This window comes from Haliaeetus albicilla, chromosome 26, assembly GCF_947461875.1.
Source record: "Haliaeetus albicilla chromosome 26, bHalAlb1.1, whole genome shotgun sequence".
NCBI lineage: Eukaryota > Metazoa > Chordata > Aves > Accipitriformes > Accipitridae > Haliaeetus > Haliaeetus albicilla.
The window spans coordinates 7,834,404-7,851,140 of record NC_091508.1 but is presented as its reverse complement, the minus strand read 5'-3'; the positions used below and the strand labels follow the sequence as shown (position 1 = coordinate 7,851,140).

Here is a 16,737-nt window from a genome sequence, read left to right as displayed (position 1 = left end):
GAGGAAACAAATGTGGTGTAACTACAGCTCCAGGCCTGATTCTTCTTTTCTGGGCAACTCTGGTAACACAGGACAAACATGGACCACTTGGGACCTTTAAAAGCAAATTGCAGGGTTAGTCCTGCAACCAGGAGGTGTCTGTCAGAAACCTGACTCCAGACCCCCCTTGCTGTCTTGCAGGACCAGTACATGTTCCTGTACACCTGTATCCGGGACATCATCGCTCAGAAACAGCCCTAACACCGCTCGGCACTTCCTGGCACTATCCTGACCTCCACCTCTGCAGGGCCCTGTCCGGAGCCAGGAGCTGGGGTGAGAGCACCATGGGGCTTCTGGCACAGAGTGAGCCCTGCAGCGAGAGGGGACTTACCCCGGCACTGTCACCAACGCGTCCCACACGGTGTTAGCAGTGACATGGGTCTCCTGAACAGGTGGGCAGTGCTGTCCTGCCATGCACTGCTGTAGCCCCTGGGTGCAGACATGGCAAGGGGCTGGGCAGGATGCTCCCCTGCTTTGGCCATCTCCTGGGATTCCTGGTGCCTGGAAGGCTTGTTAACCCCATGATGGTACGCAGCTCCAGCTGTGGGGACTCTGCGGTGCCCTTGCCCCTCAGCACAGAAGGGACAGCCCTGGGCTTGCTCCCAGACAGCCCTGGTGCCTGCAGGCTGCTGAGGTCTGACACAAGCACTGGTCACCGTGGTCTCCATGTGCCCATGGGCATTGGGCATGTTGAGGTTTCAGTCAACACTCTGGGCAGAGCATGGTGGGAGATGGCTTGTCTTGGCTGGTGGATCAGTCTTAGGTACAAACAATAAAGAGCCCTAGGAAAGAGTACTTGTAAGGGTGGGTTGGCTTTTGTGGGGTCTCAGTGATGCCGAGGCCTCCCCCTGCTGCAGCACAGCAGCTGTTCCTGAAAGGGCAACTGTGTCCCTAGCCATGGGCAGTGGATGGGGTGCCCTTGGGCACTCCAGATACTGCAGCCCATGGTACAGAGCAGCTTCTGCTCACTCTTATCTGCTTCTATTACTGAGGCAACACTTCTGCAGTAAGCCTCCAACCCATCCGCGGCTTACAAGGAAAAGACACATTTTTTGATGAAGTCTGGGCTTGAAGTTACGAACCTGCTGGCTCCCAAGAGCCAAGGACCAGGGCAAAGCCACGTGGTCCAGCTGACATGCTGGCTAGCAGCTGGCAGCCCTGTGGCTCACTGCAGAGCACTGGCTGCTGCTCTGGGAATTGGGTTGTCCATGCAGCCACATGTAGAGACACCGCTGCTCTGCAAGCAGGAATGGCCATGCACAAGCTGAAATTGCAAGTAGCAACTTGGTTCATTAAGCTCCAAGTGCAGGTCAGAAGGAAGAGTTTAAAAAAAGCAAATGATTTAACGACATATTCCTGGGGTAGAAAAAACTGTATCTGGGAACCCGCTTACCCTCCTTCACCCCTTTAGGCAGCATGGGGTTATGGTACAGTCTCAAAGCAGCACCCCTGTCCCACTCTGGGCCCACACTCCTACCCACAATACCGTGTCCTACAGGACCTCCCTTGGAGGTGGGTGAGGAGACACAACAGCTATGATGAGGAGATTCCAAAACCTACTGCAAGGAGTAGACAGCCCCAGGTGGGGGACTGAGTTGGCCACTCATCCTACTGCCCCTGTGTTTCCACAAACAGCTTCTCCCTCTTCCAAAACAAGGATCCTGCTGTCTGCACCCCAGAGTGGGACACTCAGGGCACCTAAGCATGGGCAACCATCAGCCATCCCAGCACTGGGATGATGCCTTAGTTGCAACTGGGTTTGATGCCCAGCATCTTTTCCCCCTCTCCCCAGGTAATGTTTTCCTCTTTGGCAGTTGCTGTGCCCACCCACTGCCATCCCCACCACCCACCAGTGCAGTGCAGCTGCCAGCAATGTGTTCAAGCAGGGGTGGGAACCTGCTTGTTGTCCTTTGCCCTCACTGCCCCTGCATAGACACAGATAGTGGGCAACTAGGTAGGAGCAGTCTCTCCATGCACACAATGTATCTTCCATACTGCAGGCAGGGCTTCTCTGCTGCTCAGTCCCCTCTGCCATCCTCTCCTTCCCTGCATTCCCTGCTCTGCTCCCAGCTCCAAGCTGCAGCACTCATGGGCTAAAGGAGACCAAGATGGTGCAGAGCTTTAGCCCCATACAGGGCTGGTTTCCCCCCCACTGTTTCCCCCTGCCCTGGGCACCCCGTGTGTGCAGTGCTGTCTTCATCACAGGTCAGAGTATCCTGAGTTGCCCATGACCGCCCTCATCCACCCTGACCTGGATTGTCATGGATCTAGTTGCTGTTTGAAAATGTTTCCATGTGACTACATCTTTGTCCCAGGGTCACCCACCAGCACGATGTGACAGGTCACTCACTGCTCAGCCTGCACAAGTGACCACCGCACTGACTTGTAGTGTTTCTGCTTCTGGCTGGATGACAACATACCAAGAGCTCTCCAGGAGGATGTGTGAATACTCGCAACATGGAAAAGGCCTGCAAAACTCAGTGGATATTCTTATGTGCACAAAAGGATTTATAATGTTGTCTTGGGAGGAGTCTGTCACTTGCCCATATGGTGACAGGAAGCCTGGTGGCTTTATGACTTTCATGTAACCAGTAACTCCTAAACTATGCTTGTGCTGCAGGATAAGTGTCACAGCAAGGAAATGTTTGCTCCCAGTGACCCCCAGCCCAGTAGGCAGGATTGGTGGGGTCAAGCTGTTTGCTGCTTATGAGGTGTGTGCAGTTTGTAGCAGCAGCCACCTGCCATTTTCTTCTGGGGAACCACAGGAGAACACACCAGTGCATGCTGGAGGCCTGACAAGCAAGCTGCAAAATCAAATCTGGTCCAAAGAATGACGTGCCCATTGTCTGTCCAGAGTTTTGAGTTGATAGGCTGGTGAGGTTTAGACCTGCCCAGCAGCACAGAATCTCACCAGTGTTGTGGGTTTTATCCCAAGACCCCCCAAGAAGGAGCAATCTCAAAGACCATATGGCCTGCTGCCACATGCACACACGCCCATCCTTCTTAGATCTCCACCAAAACCAACCCTGATGTCCAGCTTTCACCCTCCAGGTCCAGTCAGCCTTAAAAAGAGTTCCTGGGCTACAAGACAGTAGCCTTTCTGCCAGGACCTGCAAGTCCACTCTAACAAAGCCCTACAAGGACAGTGAAAGTGCTGATACTTCCACACTGGAGGCTGAATCCCATCCCCTTGTCAGGTCCACAGCTGACCTGCAAAGCACATGAAGGCAGAGGTCCCTGCGCAGGAATGAGAGGGAGCTGCTGATGTAGGAAGAAGACTGGTGCTCATTCCCTCAAACAGGGGGGAGGTGAACCAGACCTGGATCCAACTCCAGCATCTCCCTGCTGGTGCTGTGGACACAGCCTGTGGCTCTCATTTGCTATGCATGGCCCTGAAACTCCAGATGCTGAGCACGGTTACAACTCTAAGGTATGCGTAGATGTGAGCTTTAGCATGGTGCCCAACAGGCTTTTGTTCAAAGTGTGCAGTCTCCACTGAACACCGACAAGCGTTTGTACCTGTATGTCCCAGCATGGTTTATAATGTGTAAAACACCTAATGCTTTTAGTCTCAGAGGATTTCAAGAACATCTGTGGAGCACCCTGATCTGCAAAGTGGGGCCAATCACAGCGACAGTGAAGATGTGAAGGAGGAGCCATTGCCATGAGGTAGCAGGAGCCTTGTGAGGGGCACAGAAGCAGGATTACCAGAGGTTTTGCTTTCTAGACCCTGGCAGCCAGTGTGTGGGGCTTGTACTTCTGGCTTCCTACCCTGGATGGGTGGTCACTGCCCCTTTGGCTGTGCATCACCCCACAGTAGCCTCGGGTTCTGCAGAGACAAGCCCTCCCTTGCTTTGCCAAGTGCAGCTACCAGGGTCTCCCAACAGCCTGGCCAGGACTGCATCCTCAGAAAGGGGCAGCTGCCAAGGATAAGGAGGGGAAGGAACCCCCAATCCTCTCTTTTCTATTTTTCTGCAATCAGAGCTACCCTGTGGTTTTCAGAGTCATTATGCTTGGGGCTTTGCTCAAAGCCATATTCCCGATGGAGAGGGTCTGGGTCTGGCTGTACAGCTTATGGCACAGGAAAGAGGCCTCAGAATGGGAGAACATTCCCAGGGACTGCTTGTGGGTGCTTGCCTTTCGTGGAGAAGAGCAGGACAACATCCACATGAGACAACCTGGCCACCCCCCAGTTCACCCTTAGCTGATGGCAGCGACTGAGCAAGATGGGGAGTGAGTTCTGCTGGCACCTGCCCCACACCACCTCTTGTCCCAACTGGGCTCATCACTGTTCAGCACATCTCTGTCCATCTGCCTTGCCAGGTGGGCTGCTGTACCAGATCTTTCTACAGCCTCTTGGGGAAGTGCTTATGGGTCTCCTGTGTGTCCATGCACAGAGATGGCAGTCCCAGCATGGAGCACAGCTACACACAGCCAGAGAAGTCTGATGCATGGACCCAGGGCTCATGGCACAGAGTTGCAAGGGTTGCTGGCTCCAAGTCATAAGGAAGCAAGCGAAAGCCATGGTGGGGGAGGTATGTTGCTGTCTGCAGAGCTTCCAGAAGTCCAGGGGCAAGTGATCCCACAGCCCTCGCATCCGGCTAGCACAACACAACAGTGTTTCCAGCAGAGCCAGCAGGCAAGGTGAACCTGCAGACATCTGCAGCTAAAGCACAGCTGCTCTGGCAGGTATGACAGAACCTTCTCACCAATTGGACAGGCATGGGACAGGGATATGTCACACAAACTGGCTGATGGGTTTCACCCAGTGAGTTCAGTATGGCTGCGTCTGTGGCACAGCCCGCTGCTCCACATTTCACGTCCTGTCTAACAGGAGGCTGACTTGGTGACGATGATGAATTTACAACCTCCCACCCACTGCTGCAGTGGAGTCTGGAGCCACAGATGCTTACAGAGGGTGTCGTGGGAGCTGCGGTTTGGATGAATAATTTTCCAGCCCTGCAGCTCAGAGCCACGAAACCCAGAGGGGGAGAGATAGACAACAAAACAGTAAAACAAAACAAGCCTCCAGCTTGGGCCGCCCAGTGAGTTCTAGACTTGTTGCCATGTTGTTCTTCATATTTAGCCTGCTCCAGTCTGGCAGCATCCAGCCACCACCCTCCTCCATCAGTCCCCATGCAGAGGTCAAGACCCTGAAGATGAGCAGGACCATGTCCATTTGGTCTCCATTTTCCACCCCCCTACCCCCACTTCTGTGGCTGCCAGAGCAGGGGCAGACTGGGTTAGCATTGCCAAGTGACAGGACAGCAGGTATACCCAACCCTTGGATCTTCTGGGGACCCACAGCCACAGGAGCCTGCTGGTGACTGCCAGAGCAGTACAGCTCCTTGATTCCACAGCTTCTTCATTCACCGGTGCTGAACCTCTGCCCTAGGCTCTCCCCTCTCCCCTGCTCCCTCCAGGGCACAGAGAGTCTAGCAGCTGCCACATCTTTGCACAACACAGTAACAGGGCATTGCTCCCACCACAGGGAGCCCATGGCACCCTGCCACATCCCAAGCTGGATACCTCTGTGATATTAGGTGCCTGGCACCAGGCTGTGGCTGCCCCAGCTGTAGCCATTGTGTGTGGATGCCCACTGCTCACTGCCTCTTCCACCTGAGCTGTACCAGCACCGCAAGCAGCAGGATTGCAGCCTATTCCTCCCCAGGATCTCCAGCATCGTCTCTCATCAGCTACTGCTGTCAGCCACCTCCTGGTGAGCAAGTGCTGGGGCCAGACAGACTCAAGGTAGGTCTGAACTAGAATGGGAATTCCTCCTGGAACAGCCAAGCAGGACCAGAGCCGAAGTTCCCTCTTCAACACCCTGCTCTTGCATGTGCTAGGCTTGCCATGGCTTTGGGTCCCTGACCCATTTGATGCAGGCACTCCAGAAAGGAAGGCCTTCAAGCATGTAGGACACTGCACCAGGGTTCTGGTCCACCTAACAGGTCTTCTACCTAGCTCTGCACATCTGTCCCTACTCTGCAGGGCATGGAGCCACCAGGCTGCCCCATGGCTTTTTGCAAGCAGCACCTCCCAGAGCAAGGAGTTGAAGTGCATCTGAGGCTTGTGCTGTTCTTTGCCCTGGGCATCAGGGAGGAACCATCCTTCTCTGTGTGACTTCATTGGCACCAGCCCTTCCTGCTCTTAGGGAGCACGGACATCTCCAGTCCCTGTCCTTCCCCTGCCCCAGTCAGGCAGCTGGATCAGCATGCTGGGCACTGGGACTTTCTGCTTGTTTGCAAGTGTTTGCATTTACATTTTGGAAAGCCTCTGGGAGTCCTTGCTGGGCCCAGACTCACCCACAGCCTGGCTGTGGTATTTCAGCCTTTGGACGGCCCCAATGGGAGCAGGGGCACCGGGAACATTCCTCTGGCCTTTGCCCCTGCACCTGACTTCGAATGGCTCCCTGGGGTATGCCTTGGGCTTACAGACACATGTGAAGCACCATACTCTTGGCTCCTGCTGCATTCAGCCCACCCCTATTGGTTTGGGCCGCATCCTGCTCTCCCCAGAACCTGAAGGACTAGCTTCAGGAGAAGCCAGGGATGGTAAGAAAGTCTGGAGGGCTTATCTTATGGAGAGATCATGTCCCAGGAGTGAGTGTCACCTCCACAGAGGTGTCATAGATGAGGTGGATGAGTGCATGCCCTGGCAGACACAGGCCAGTCCTAGTGTTGCCTATTTTTCTCTGGTGTCCCTGTGTTTTGTGAGACTGCCTGGGGGTCTCTGCATCTCCTCCTTCCCCTGCAAGCCCTTCTGGAGGGACTGCCTCTCTGTTGTCCTCTCCAGTGTGCAGCACAGTGGGGTCTCGGTTCCTGCCATGACCTTGGCAGTGAAAAACAGACAGAGTCCTCCTGGTCTGCAGTAGGGACTGGTTGTCCTTGGAGATCAACAGCCAAACTGGGATTCTACTGCGGTGATCCTGAACCATCTAAAATCTGGAAGGGAATGAAAAGAGGGCACAAAGTTGCCCCATGGGAGCAGGGCAGAAGACACTCTTGTGGGTTTGTTCCAGGGCCCCGGGTCTGGCACATGCTGAGGACAGAAATAAACAGCCTCTAGCCCTTTAACTCAGCTAGCACAACCTGTCTTCCAGCTTGGGACGGTCCCTGGCTGGATGTCCAGGGCATTGGCAGCACCCTGGGAGGAGAGCCAGCACCACACTGCCCATCACCTCCCTCCGCTCTTCAGGAAGAGCATTGCTGAGTGACAAGGTCAAAGCCCAGCAAGTTGTCCTGTCCGGGCCCACAGAGTCATTTTGGCTCTGTGAGAGAGGACATCAGTACCTGTCATAAGTGTTTAGCTGCAGCTCTGCCCCAGATATACCTCCACAACAACTTTGTTAGCTTTTAAACTCCAACAGCCCTAAAAAGCCTTGCCAGCCACAGTCCACAGCCCAAAGCTTGTTTGGCATTTAATTTCTGGTCCACAGAGAGGATCTGGCCAGCACTGGTACCTGGAGTCCCAGCTCTCCTCAGGTCCAAGGCTGAGATCCAGAGCCAGACCACCTCAAGCATGTTGTGCTGGCGTGAGTAATGCAGCCCTTTCCCACCACCCCTGCCTCTTTTGTGCCCCTGATGAGCAGAGTGAATAACTGTGCTTGCACTAGCTGGACCTTGTTCCCCACTTACTTAGACTGTACTCTAAATTTTCCCAAGTTTTTTTTTCCTGCTTTTAGCAAGCTGTAGGAAGAACTGTTAGCCATGCAGTGTGGAAGCAGCAGGAGAAATATCACCTAGGATGTCACCTGCCGCCCAGATGTACCACATGCTAAGGCATCACGCCTAGCCACAAACCCCCCTGTTTGATCCCAGAGTCTCAGCTCCATCCTTTAAAAGCAGGTCTCTGTGAACAGGGGATGCAGCAAAGCATGTCGAGGGGCCCGGCTGGTGCAGCTGCAGCAGGTGAGCAGCTCAGGTGAGCAGGTCGTTCTGCTCAGCTTGCTGTGGAGCAGTGCTCTTATCACCCCAAACCTCAGCCTGCCACTAGAGGACAACACACAAACACGTGTGAGCTTTGCAGGAAAACATCCCCTGGCCTTAATAGGAATAAGCTGGATCTGGAGCTCCCAGTGCCTTTAATAAGGGCACAGTGCAGCCTGCACTACTCACAGCAAACTGCAATTTCAGTGAGAGCTGGCTGAAAAGTGACACTTCCACCCCAGAGGGACTTATGCAGAAATTCCAGGTTTACCATAGAAACATCAAAGCTCTCTGGTCCAAACGACTTGATGTCCAGACTCTTGGTTTTGCCAGGAGCTGGCGACATCCTGAAATAAGTGAACACTCTGAATATTAACGTTTATTATCAGGTCTCAAAGAAATGCGACATGGAAATAAAACACCACAGCCAAGCTGGAGTAAAAAGCAAACAGAAAAGTCAAAGCAAAGTGAGGTACGCAGAGCACAGCCCTCCAACTTCAGGCTGTGTTGCTCCAATAACAATGTGAAAAATATCATTGCAGTCAATGCCTTCCTGAGGAAATGGCTCTATTTCAGCAGAATAGCAGTTTTCAATAGGAATCTCTTCAGTGTGATTTTTTTTTTTTTTAAGAGCTCTATTAATAGTGTGCTCAGCCAGAGCCCTGGATCCTCAAGGAGAATTCACTGAGCAAGAAATTGTCAGGAGCTTACAATGCAGTTGGTGTCTGGCTGCTTAGGCTGGAGAGAGAGGGACGGGGAAATCGTAGATAAAAGCTGCTGTTGCAGCCAGGAGCAGAGTGATAGGCCTGACACTTTCTCCAGATTCACACCAAATTCCTGGCTGCTATCGGAGCAAATCCAGCCATTTCAGGACATGCTAAAGCCCCATGTCAGAGCTGGAGGTGAAGCTTGTCAAGGAGCAACCCGCTCTCCAAGGAGGGCTTCCTGTGTCCCCACCAAGCAGTGTTTTACATTTGGAGCTGTGAAAACACATTGCAAACATTTAAATAACGACATCTCCAGAATTGTTCATGATGGAAGGAGCTTAATTCCAGTTAAATCAGTTCCTGCTCCTAGACCAAAATCCTTGCTCCTCTGCACTCAGTGACAAAGTTTCCAGACTTCAGGGTTTCAGTCCTGAAACTGCAGGATCTGAATGGACTTTGCAAATTAAATAGTTTCAGATCCTGCATCACCCGGGCCAGGAGCCCTCAGCTATAGTCTGTGCATCAGTCCCGAACTCTGAGCTCAATCTTGAGACTTTTTTTGGAGGAGATAGGAGAGTTTTTTCGCTCTGACTCAAAGGCTTCAAGGCACCCCAGCCTGGGGTTAGCTGGAGCTTTTTAAGTCTCCCACTTTGCAGGCTCACCTTCCTGACCCCAGATAACTCTCTTACCTCTTTTATCCTGAGATAACGGGGGTATCAATTAGGAAACTCTTTTGCCAGAAGGAAAAGCACATTCAGAGGAAATGGGACTGTGAAAACCATCTCCCAGTCTGTGCTTCAGCCATGCAGCATCTTACAATGGTATGGCCACAGCCAGAAGGGTGACTTTGTGGGTGCACTTTGCAGCCACCCAAACCTGGGCCCTTCTTTCTCTGCCCCATTCATTTCCTCCAGCCATGGCTGAAGGGGAGGCAGAGGGAGGAACACACTGGCTCTGATGGGAGTCCAGATCCAGCTAAAGCCCAGTGGTCAGCTGTCATTCTTCAGTGTGAGAGACCTGTGTTCAGCTGCCGTCCCCATTACAGACAAGGTGTGTTGCCCTGTAGAGAGGGAAGCAGCGTGGTTCAAGCTGTGGGGCCAGAATCAGCCCCTATCACTGAACCCACTGCCATGGGAGGACAGCCATCACTCCAGCCAGGGGCATCACAGTGATCCTGAACAGCCAGTGGCTGCAATCAGGAGGAAGGAGCAGAGAGGCCACACAGAGCTGGCCTTTGAAGCCTTCTCCCACTGCAGATCCAGCAACCTTTTTGAAGCAGGTGCATCTGCTGCCCCAGAACGCAGTAGCTCCTTGACACCCAAGCAACAAGAAATCCTGTTCTGATGTACATCCCACATGTTTCAGGACACCCCGAGGCCCTCAGCTGGGCTGGCACAGGCAGTACCCCCCTGCTAAGCCAGACCTGCTCCCTTCTGCACGGTGGAGCTCCAGGTGACGTGGCTTCAAACCCCCACTCAGCAGACTATTCCTCTACTTTGACCTCTGACCACTTTACCCAAGGTTAGAAAGAGCTCTTGGAGCAAACCAGCCACCTGCTCCTGGCATCAATGCTGTGCAGATCCTGCAAATGCAGCTCACACATGCACCCGACCTTGATCTGGGCAAAACTATAGCAAGCAGCACAGCTACAAGAGCACCATGTCCCACTGTCTTGGAGAGCTCTCTGAGAGGTCCCCCACCAAGCTCAGCACCATGACACTGCTGTTCCACGCCCCTGCATCTCCCACCCAGCCCCTGACCCATGCATGGGGATAGTAACAGGGCTGCTCATGAGTGGGGTCGGACCACAGGACAGACAGACCTACAGCCCTGGGCATGGTCACTCCCAGCAAACAGCTCATTGTGAGCTCCTCATTCCCTTCTCCCCAGCTGCACCCTGACTTTCCAGTTGCAGCTGGGTTTAGCAGCCAGCACAGACACACAGAGTCCTTTATCTGGGGTTATATTTCAGCGTCCCAAAGTCTGGAGCCCTTGAAGTGCTGGTTGGGTACTCCTGCCTCCCTGCTTATACTCCTCTGCCCTGCCAGAGCCAGCTTTGCCTTCCCCTGCCCTGCTACCTCACAAAAACATTGTTACAAAACAAGCACAGGTCCCCGAGCTATGAACAGGTCTTTATTTGTTGAGGTTTCTTTCTTTTTTTTTTTTTTTTCCCTTTCTTCCCTTTGAATGAAATTCCTGCCAGCTCTAAGAGAGAGAGAGAGAGAAAGAGTAGAAAGTTTAACTCCTCCCATTGGAGTGTCTCACGCCCCTGCCCAGCCCTTGAAACCCAATAACCAAGATCATTCAACAATGCCTTCCCTTCCCTGGCTGCATCCTTACGACACTCCGACCTGCAGGAGATACCCTGCTTGCTGTGTGCAAGGCGGCGGGATCGCTCCCCTCCATCCAGCTGAGCCCTGGGGTCAGAGCAAGCCAGCGGTACTTCGCACAGTCCCTGCAGCTGCGGCCACCGTGAGGATGGACAAGCTCTTCTTCTGGGGCATTCTTCTGGCCTCCTCTGCCCACTTCCAGGTGGTGCCTGCGGAGCAAGGTGCTGCGCCCTCGTGCCCTCCCCAGTGCCACTGCGAAGAGGATGGCATCATGCTCTCAGTGGATTGCTCTGAGCTGGGGCTTTCGGAGGTCCCTGCCAACCTGAGCCCTCTAACAGCTTACCTGTAAGTACAGCCCTTGTGGTTTCTTTTGTACCACTTTCTCTGGACCCCTTCGTCAGCTTCAGCTTTCCTCCAGCTTGGAAGTTTGTGCCACATTTTCCTGAAATTAAATTTCATCTGGAAATTAGAAACAAACCAAAACAACAACAGAAAAGGCAGCTATTACTCCAGGACCTGCCAAGCTAAGCCAGCTCCCCCTCCTCCCTGTGCCCCTCTGCAAACGCTGTTTATATTGCGATGTTATGCATGCTTTGCTTCTTGATTACAGTGGATCAGAGAAGCTGATTTGCTGGGTAGATTCTGATTGTCTGAGAACATAATGGAGTATTTATACTGAGCAATTAGTGCAAACTGCTCTGGGATCCTTCTGTCAAACATTTCAATAGCTATGATAAGTCATGGCTTTTGGGGGTTTGGGTTGAGCTGGCCACCAGCAGTGTCCAAGCAGTCTCTTTAAACTGAATATTGAAGTCTTTTAGGAGGTGGTGGTGGGGTTAGTAGGTTGTTTTTTCCTTTTTTTTTTTTAATTTTATTTTAAAATTCTTAATTACCTGAATGTTTCCCATTGTTTCTGGTATTAATACCCCAAAGGGTTAAACTACCACAGGGACTGGTGGGTTCATTTCTAGCCCGAGATGGTCTCAGTGGTGCCATCTGACTAGTGATGACTGAGGATGCCCCCAGGGTGAGCAAGGGACTCTATGGAAGGATCTCAGGGTTTGACCAGGAGAGGAAACACCTCTCTCAGGGAGACAAGCTGGCCCTGGCATGCTCTGGGGAAGATGCTTGGTCTGTTTATTCGCAGAAAGTGCTGCAGCCACCAACTTCAGCTGTGCAGCAGAGAGGCTGGTTAAGAACCTTAGCTTTCCCAACTAGGGATGCAGCTAAGGTGCTGCCTAGGGAAGCCATGTGTACCACTATCGCTGAGGACAACTGGTAGCCCCCAGGCAGTGCTGGGGATGTTCTTTTTGTGCTCATCGTGCTGAGAGGAGGCTTGTGTCCAGGGGTGGCATACAGACTGTGTTGCTGGTTTCCTGGTGTTCCTGGATTGTCCTGAGATGCAGTTACTCAACTGTTAAAGCTAAGCACCCTAACCCATTCAGGAAGGACTTTGCAAAGCCAGGTTGAAGCTGCCACAGCTGGATAAGAGTTTCTCTGCTCATCCTGCTTGCCTGAGGAGCACATTGCTTTGGCTTGTGCCAGCCACTGGATGGCCAGAGCTGTATTGGGTCAGCTGAGAAAGAGTTATGACAGGAAAGGACAATTTTCACTGGAGGGTGTGAAAGATGAGAGAATGTGTAACACAAGCTGTACTTCCCTGGAGAGGGAACCACAGAGCACTTGTCACACAAGGTATGTCCTGTATAGAGCTATCCCCTCTGTACACACCCTGGCATTCAGTTTGGAGCCAGCTGCCTATGAGTGAAGAGTCACTACAGCCCTTGAGCATGTCTTGATGGACGTGGTTAAAAACACATGGGCTGCAAGCATGGGAGGCTGTAGAGCTTTGCAGCACTGATGCTATTGCAAGGACTTGTGGCAGCCCTGTCAGGCATCCACTCCACCTTTGCAGTCATCACAAGACGGGGCACCTGTGGCTCCAGCTCTGCAGAGAACATGCATCACTACAGAGATGTCCCTTGGGCTGGGAGTTGCAGAGAGCTCCACTGCGTGAACCAAGGGACACCTCGATATTAAACGGTTCTCATTGCCGCATTTACCCTGTCCATGATGGTCGGAGCAGGGACACAGAGCCCTGGGCTGCAGATCCCTTGTGCATGGACCCCAGTGGGCAGGTGCTTAAGGATGCTGTCAGCCTGCTGCGGCAGGTGACTCCGCAGCTGCTTCTGGCAGAGGTCTGGCTTTCGCTGGCACTAGGTCTTCGGGACAGCCCTGCAGTAGCCACCGCTTTGGGAGCATGTCCAGTAGTCCTTTGGCCACGGCTCCGTTCTCTCCCGTGGGCCGCTACACCGGCCGGCTTCACTCACACGGTGGCGCCAATGGCAGCCCTTTGCCGGAGAGGCACCAGCCGTGCCACCTCCCCAGCCCATCACCGTGCGGGAAAAGCCAGGCTGGAGGGACCCTTCGGGTGCAAAATCCGCGGGGTTGAGCCAGGGGGGTGTTGGAGGGTCCAGAGTTTTCCTCCTCCCCTTAGGGCTGGACCTATTTGGGGAAAGACAGCACATTTGCTGCCTATCCGTTAAACAGTACTGGTGAATTAACAAATAAGATGTAACAGAGGTAGGAAGGCAGGATGAACTGGGAATTATTGGAGGAGGACTGGAGAGCTGGGTTTTCTCCCTGTTTCTGTCACTACCTTCTTGGGCTACCTTCAGCAAGTCAAGTAAGGTTAGTTTCTCAGTTATAAATGCAGTCACGGCTGTTGTTTCAAAGCGAATCAGCACAAATTTTGTAGAAAGTGTGGACATTGAAGAGACATCTAAGCTCTTCATGTAAATTCAGGCTTTAAATCCACATTGAGGTATGTAAAGAAATGCCTAGATTTATTTTTTTTTTGAGCTGAAAGTACTGAGAAGCAAGCCCTGTAATGGCAATGAGGAGCATGGAGCTGAAGGGCAGCTGCTTCCAAAATTTTCCAGCTCCTTTGCGCCATGCCCTGTCTTCTAAGCAAATTACTGGTATCCTTTCTGTAAAGAGCAGGACTCCCTCAGGTGCAAAATAAAGGATCCTCGTAATAACCTCTGATTAGACACTGCCTCACCACTAATGAGCTCGCATTCATGCCCCATCCTGACAACGCTGTGCCTCTGCCATGCCTGTCTCTCTCCAAGAACCCTGTCCTTGCTCACTCTTGCACCTCCATTAACTTGAACCTGACCCCACCCATCCAAAACCTAGCTTTTCCAATGGAGGCATCACTGCTGAGCTTGCAGCTGTGGTCAGGGAGATGGAAGAGAAGCAAGTCACCTCTTCCCAGGGGCACCTCTCCAGTAGGCACTTAGACACGCTGGTGTCTCATTGGCAGCCCTGCAGAGAAGCCAGGCAGCTAGCTCAGCTGGGGGTTGTCCATGTTAGGTGACAGGTCCCTGCTGTCTGCATTGCTCCTGCAGGCAGCCAGAACTTGATCAGGGCTCATGCTGGCTCTAACAGCCCATTTCTCTGGAGCAGCACAGACCATCCTGCCTGGCTCGTCACACGGTGGCTGGCAAAGAACTTCTTAGTGCGTGACATATTTGGGGGGGGTGAACTGTCTCTTAGTCTGGCCTTAGAGTCCAGCCATGAAACACTAAAGGTCAGCACACCCTCTCCTATTCAGCTACATCCAGAGACCCTAGGGCCTGTATCAACCTGAAAGAGTTGAGCTGTTCAGAGAGCAGGTTCAACCTCTGGCTGATATGCCAGTAAGTCCTGACAGCACTGTGTCAAATATGTCTCTGTCTTCCATGGCCAGCATCATAGGTACGTGAGTTGCTTTTGGGGCTGGCAACAGAGATGGGCTGGAGCCGATGGGGGCTCTCTAGAGAGGGCAGCAGCAAGCTGAGAGTGCAAAAGGAGACTGGAGCTGCAAAGGGGAAGGTTCCCGTGCAGCAGAGAGGAGACTGCACAAAGGGGCATGGAGAAGAACAGGAAAATGGGAAGAGCTGCTTGGTACTCAGAGTATTAGCTTAGCTTCGATACCTGGCACCACTGCAAACCCTGCGTGTGACCTGGCTGAGCAACCCCAGCTCAGATTTCCTGGCCTATGGAAGTGCCCTTTACATGGGCTGGGGGAGTTCAGTCCCTGGCTGTCCCCATGCTTGTCACCCACTGCCTGAGGACTGGGAACAGGGCTGTGGTTGGGTGCAGGTGCTCAGTGCAGCCCTCTGACCCAGGATGGCATCCTGACCCCCACCTGCATCCCTGCATCTGGCTACCAGCCCCTGGCAGGGGGGACTGGGGGGTGAAGGGATACTCTCAATTTGCTGAGGCTGCTCCTGTTTCACCAAAAAAATGACACCGTGTTGCTGGTGCCTGCCAGGTCCCTCCTAGCGACATGCTGGCCTGTCCAACCACAGCTAGCAGGAAATAGGGATCAAAGAAGACTCAGCATAGGACACCCTCAGTAGTACCCACAGATGGAAAGGTGACAGCAGTAACATCATGGTCATGCCTTCAGGTCAGCTGTGCAGACAGCACACACACCCACCCTGGCCAACCTGCACACGTATAGGTTGGAAATTATACAACCTGCAGTGCCTTATCCCCAGTCTGGACTTAGGGGACATGGGGAGGATCTGGAAGGATTGCCCAGAATCATAAAATATCTTAGGCAGGAAGACACCTCTGGAGGTCTCTGATCTACACCCCTGCTCAAAACAGGTCCAGCTTGTGAAGTTGGTCAGGACGTTGTCCAGTAGGGTTTTGAGTATCTCTAAGATTCCCTCACCCTTTTCCCATTTTTTACCATCCTCATGGGAATTGTTTTTCTTAATATCTAATTGCAATTTCCCCTATTCCAGTTTGTGCCCATTACCTCTCATCCTTCCCCTGCACAACTCCAAGAAGAGTTTGGCTCTGTCTTCTCTAGACCCTCCCAGTCAGTAGTTAAAGACAGCAATAACATTCCTTCATTTCTCCTTCTCTTGTGAAGACTGATCAAACCTACTTGTATGAGCAGTGCATAGGGCACGGGTGGAGTGGGGGGTATTGCGATGTGAGAGAGGGGAGCACTCAGGGTAATGGGAATACTGCAGTGGAAGCCCCATGCACACCTTGTAGTGAAGCCAGGCAACCACTGCACAGCTCACTGCATGCAATGCTGTTGCTCTGGCCTGGAAAGCCAGAAAAGACCTGGGGCACAAGACAGGTGGTGAGGTTGTCGGGCTGTTGCTGTGACAGCAGGATTTGGGGCAAAAAAAAGCAGCAGAGAGTCTGGCTGCTCCCAGATATCACCAGGCATCTCAGGAGGCTGCTCAGACAGAAAGCTTCTCATTCCCCACGCTCTTTCCATTGAGGTGAATGGGATCAGGAGCTCTCAGGGCTGTTCTCACCTTGCAGAGACATTTTGAGCCATTGCCTGGAATTTAGCATCCCACTGGGAGTCTGGGGGCCCCACATCACCCATGTTGTCCTCTGAGCTACCTTCTGGGTTCAGGTGCCACACGGACCCGTGACAGGGGTCCACAGGAGGCAGGAATACTCTGACATGAAGCTGGACAGACACTTCCCTGGTCACACAATGCTGCATCCAGTGCAGGGAAAGAGGCAGTGGCAGATGCCTCTTTCTTGATATTTGCATTTTCTAAGCACTCACAAGACTCTGGGTAGGTGAGGCAGCAGGGTTTGAAGGCTGATTACAGAGCCGCAGCTGACACCTGAAGCAAGACAAGCAGCAAATGCTGAAGGCAGCTCCCCTCAGCCCAAACCCCTTCCTAATTGTCTGCCCCCGAG

At 52.9% G+C, this 16,737-nt stretch overlaps 2 protein-coding genes and 1 long non-coding RNA gene across 5 annotated transcripts in view; 2 read left to right on the top strand and 1 right to left on the bottom strand.

Annotated features, from left to right (window-relative positions):
• The window catches only part of LOC104316212 (receptor-type tyrosine-protein phosphatase V-like), a 35,774-nt gene extending 34,942 nt beyond the window's left edge, over window positions 1-832 (top strand). For all 3 annotated transcript variants that reach the window (XM_069771824.1, XM_069771825.1, XM_069771826.1), the window contains one exon: window positions 181-832. In XM_069771824.1, coding sequence (XP_069627925.1) covers window positions 181-240 — 60 coding nt within the window. In that variant the 3' untranslated portion in view covers window positions 241-832. The remainder of the gene's footprint in view (window positions 1-180) is intronic.
• Window positions 833-10,820: 9,988 nt separating this feature from the next.
• Window positions 10,821-12,183, bottom strand: LOC138682117 (uncharacterized). The gene is made up of 2 exons (XR_011322332.1): window positions 11,348-12,183; window positions 10,821-11,256 (listed from the first exon to the last, which is right to left on the bottom strand). It is a non-coding gene; the product is annotated as an uncharacterized lncRNA (long non-coding RNA).
• The window catches only part of LGR6 (leucine rich repeat containing G protein-coupled receptor 6), a 150,541-nt gene continuing 144,788 nt past the window's right edge, over window positions 10,985-16,737 (top strand). Inside the window, exon 1 of the mRNA XM_069771827.1 lies at window positions 10,985-11,349. Coding sequence (XP_069627928.1) covers window positions 10,985-11,349 — 365 coding nt within the window. The remainder of the gene's footprint in view (window positions 11,350-16,737) is intronic.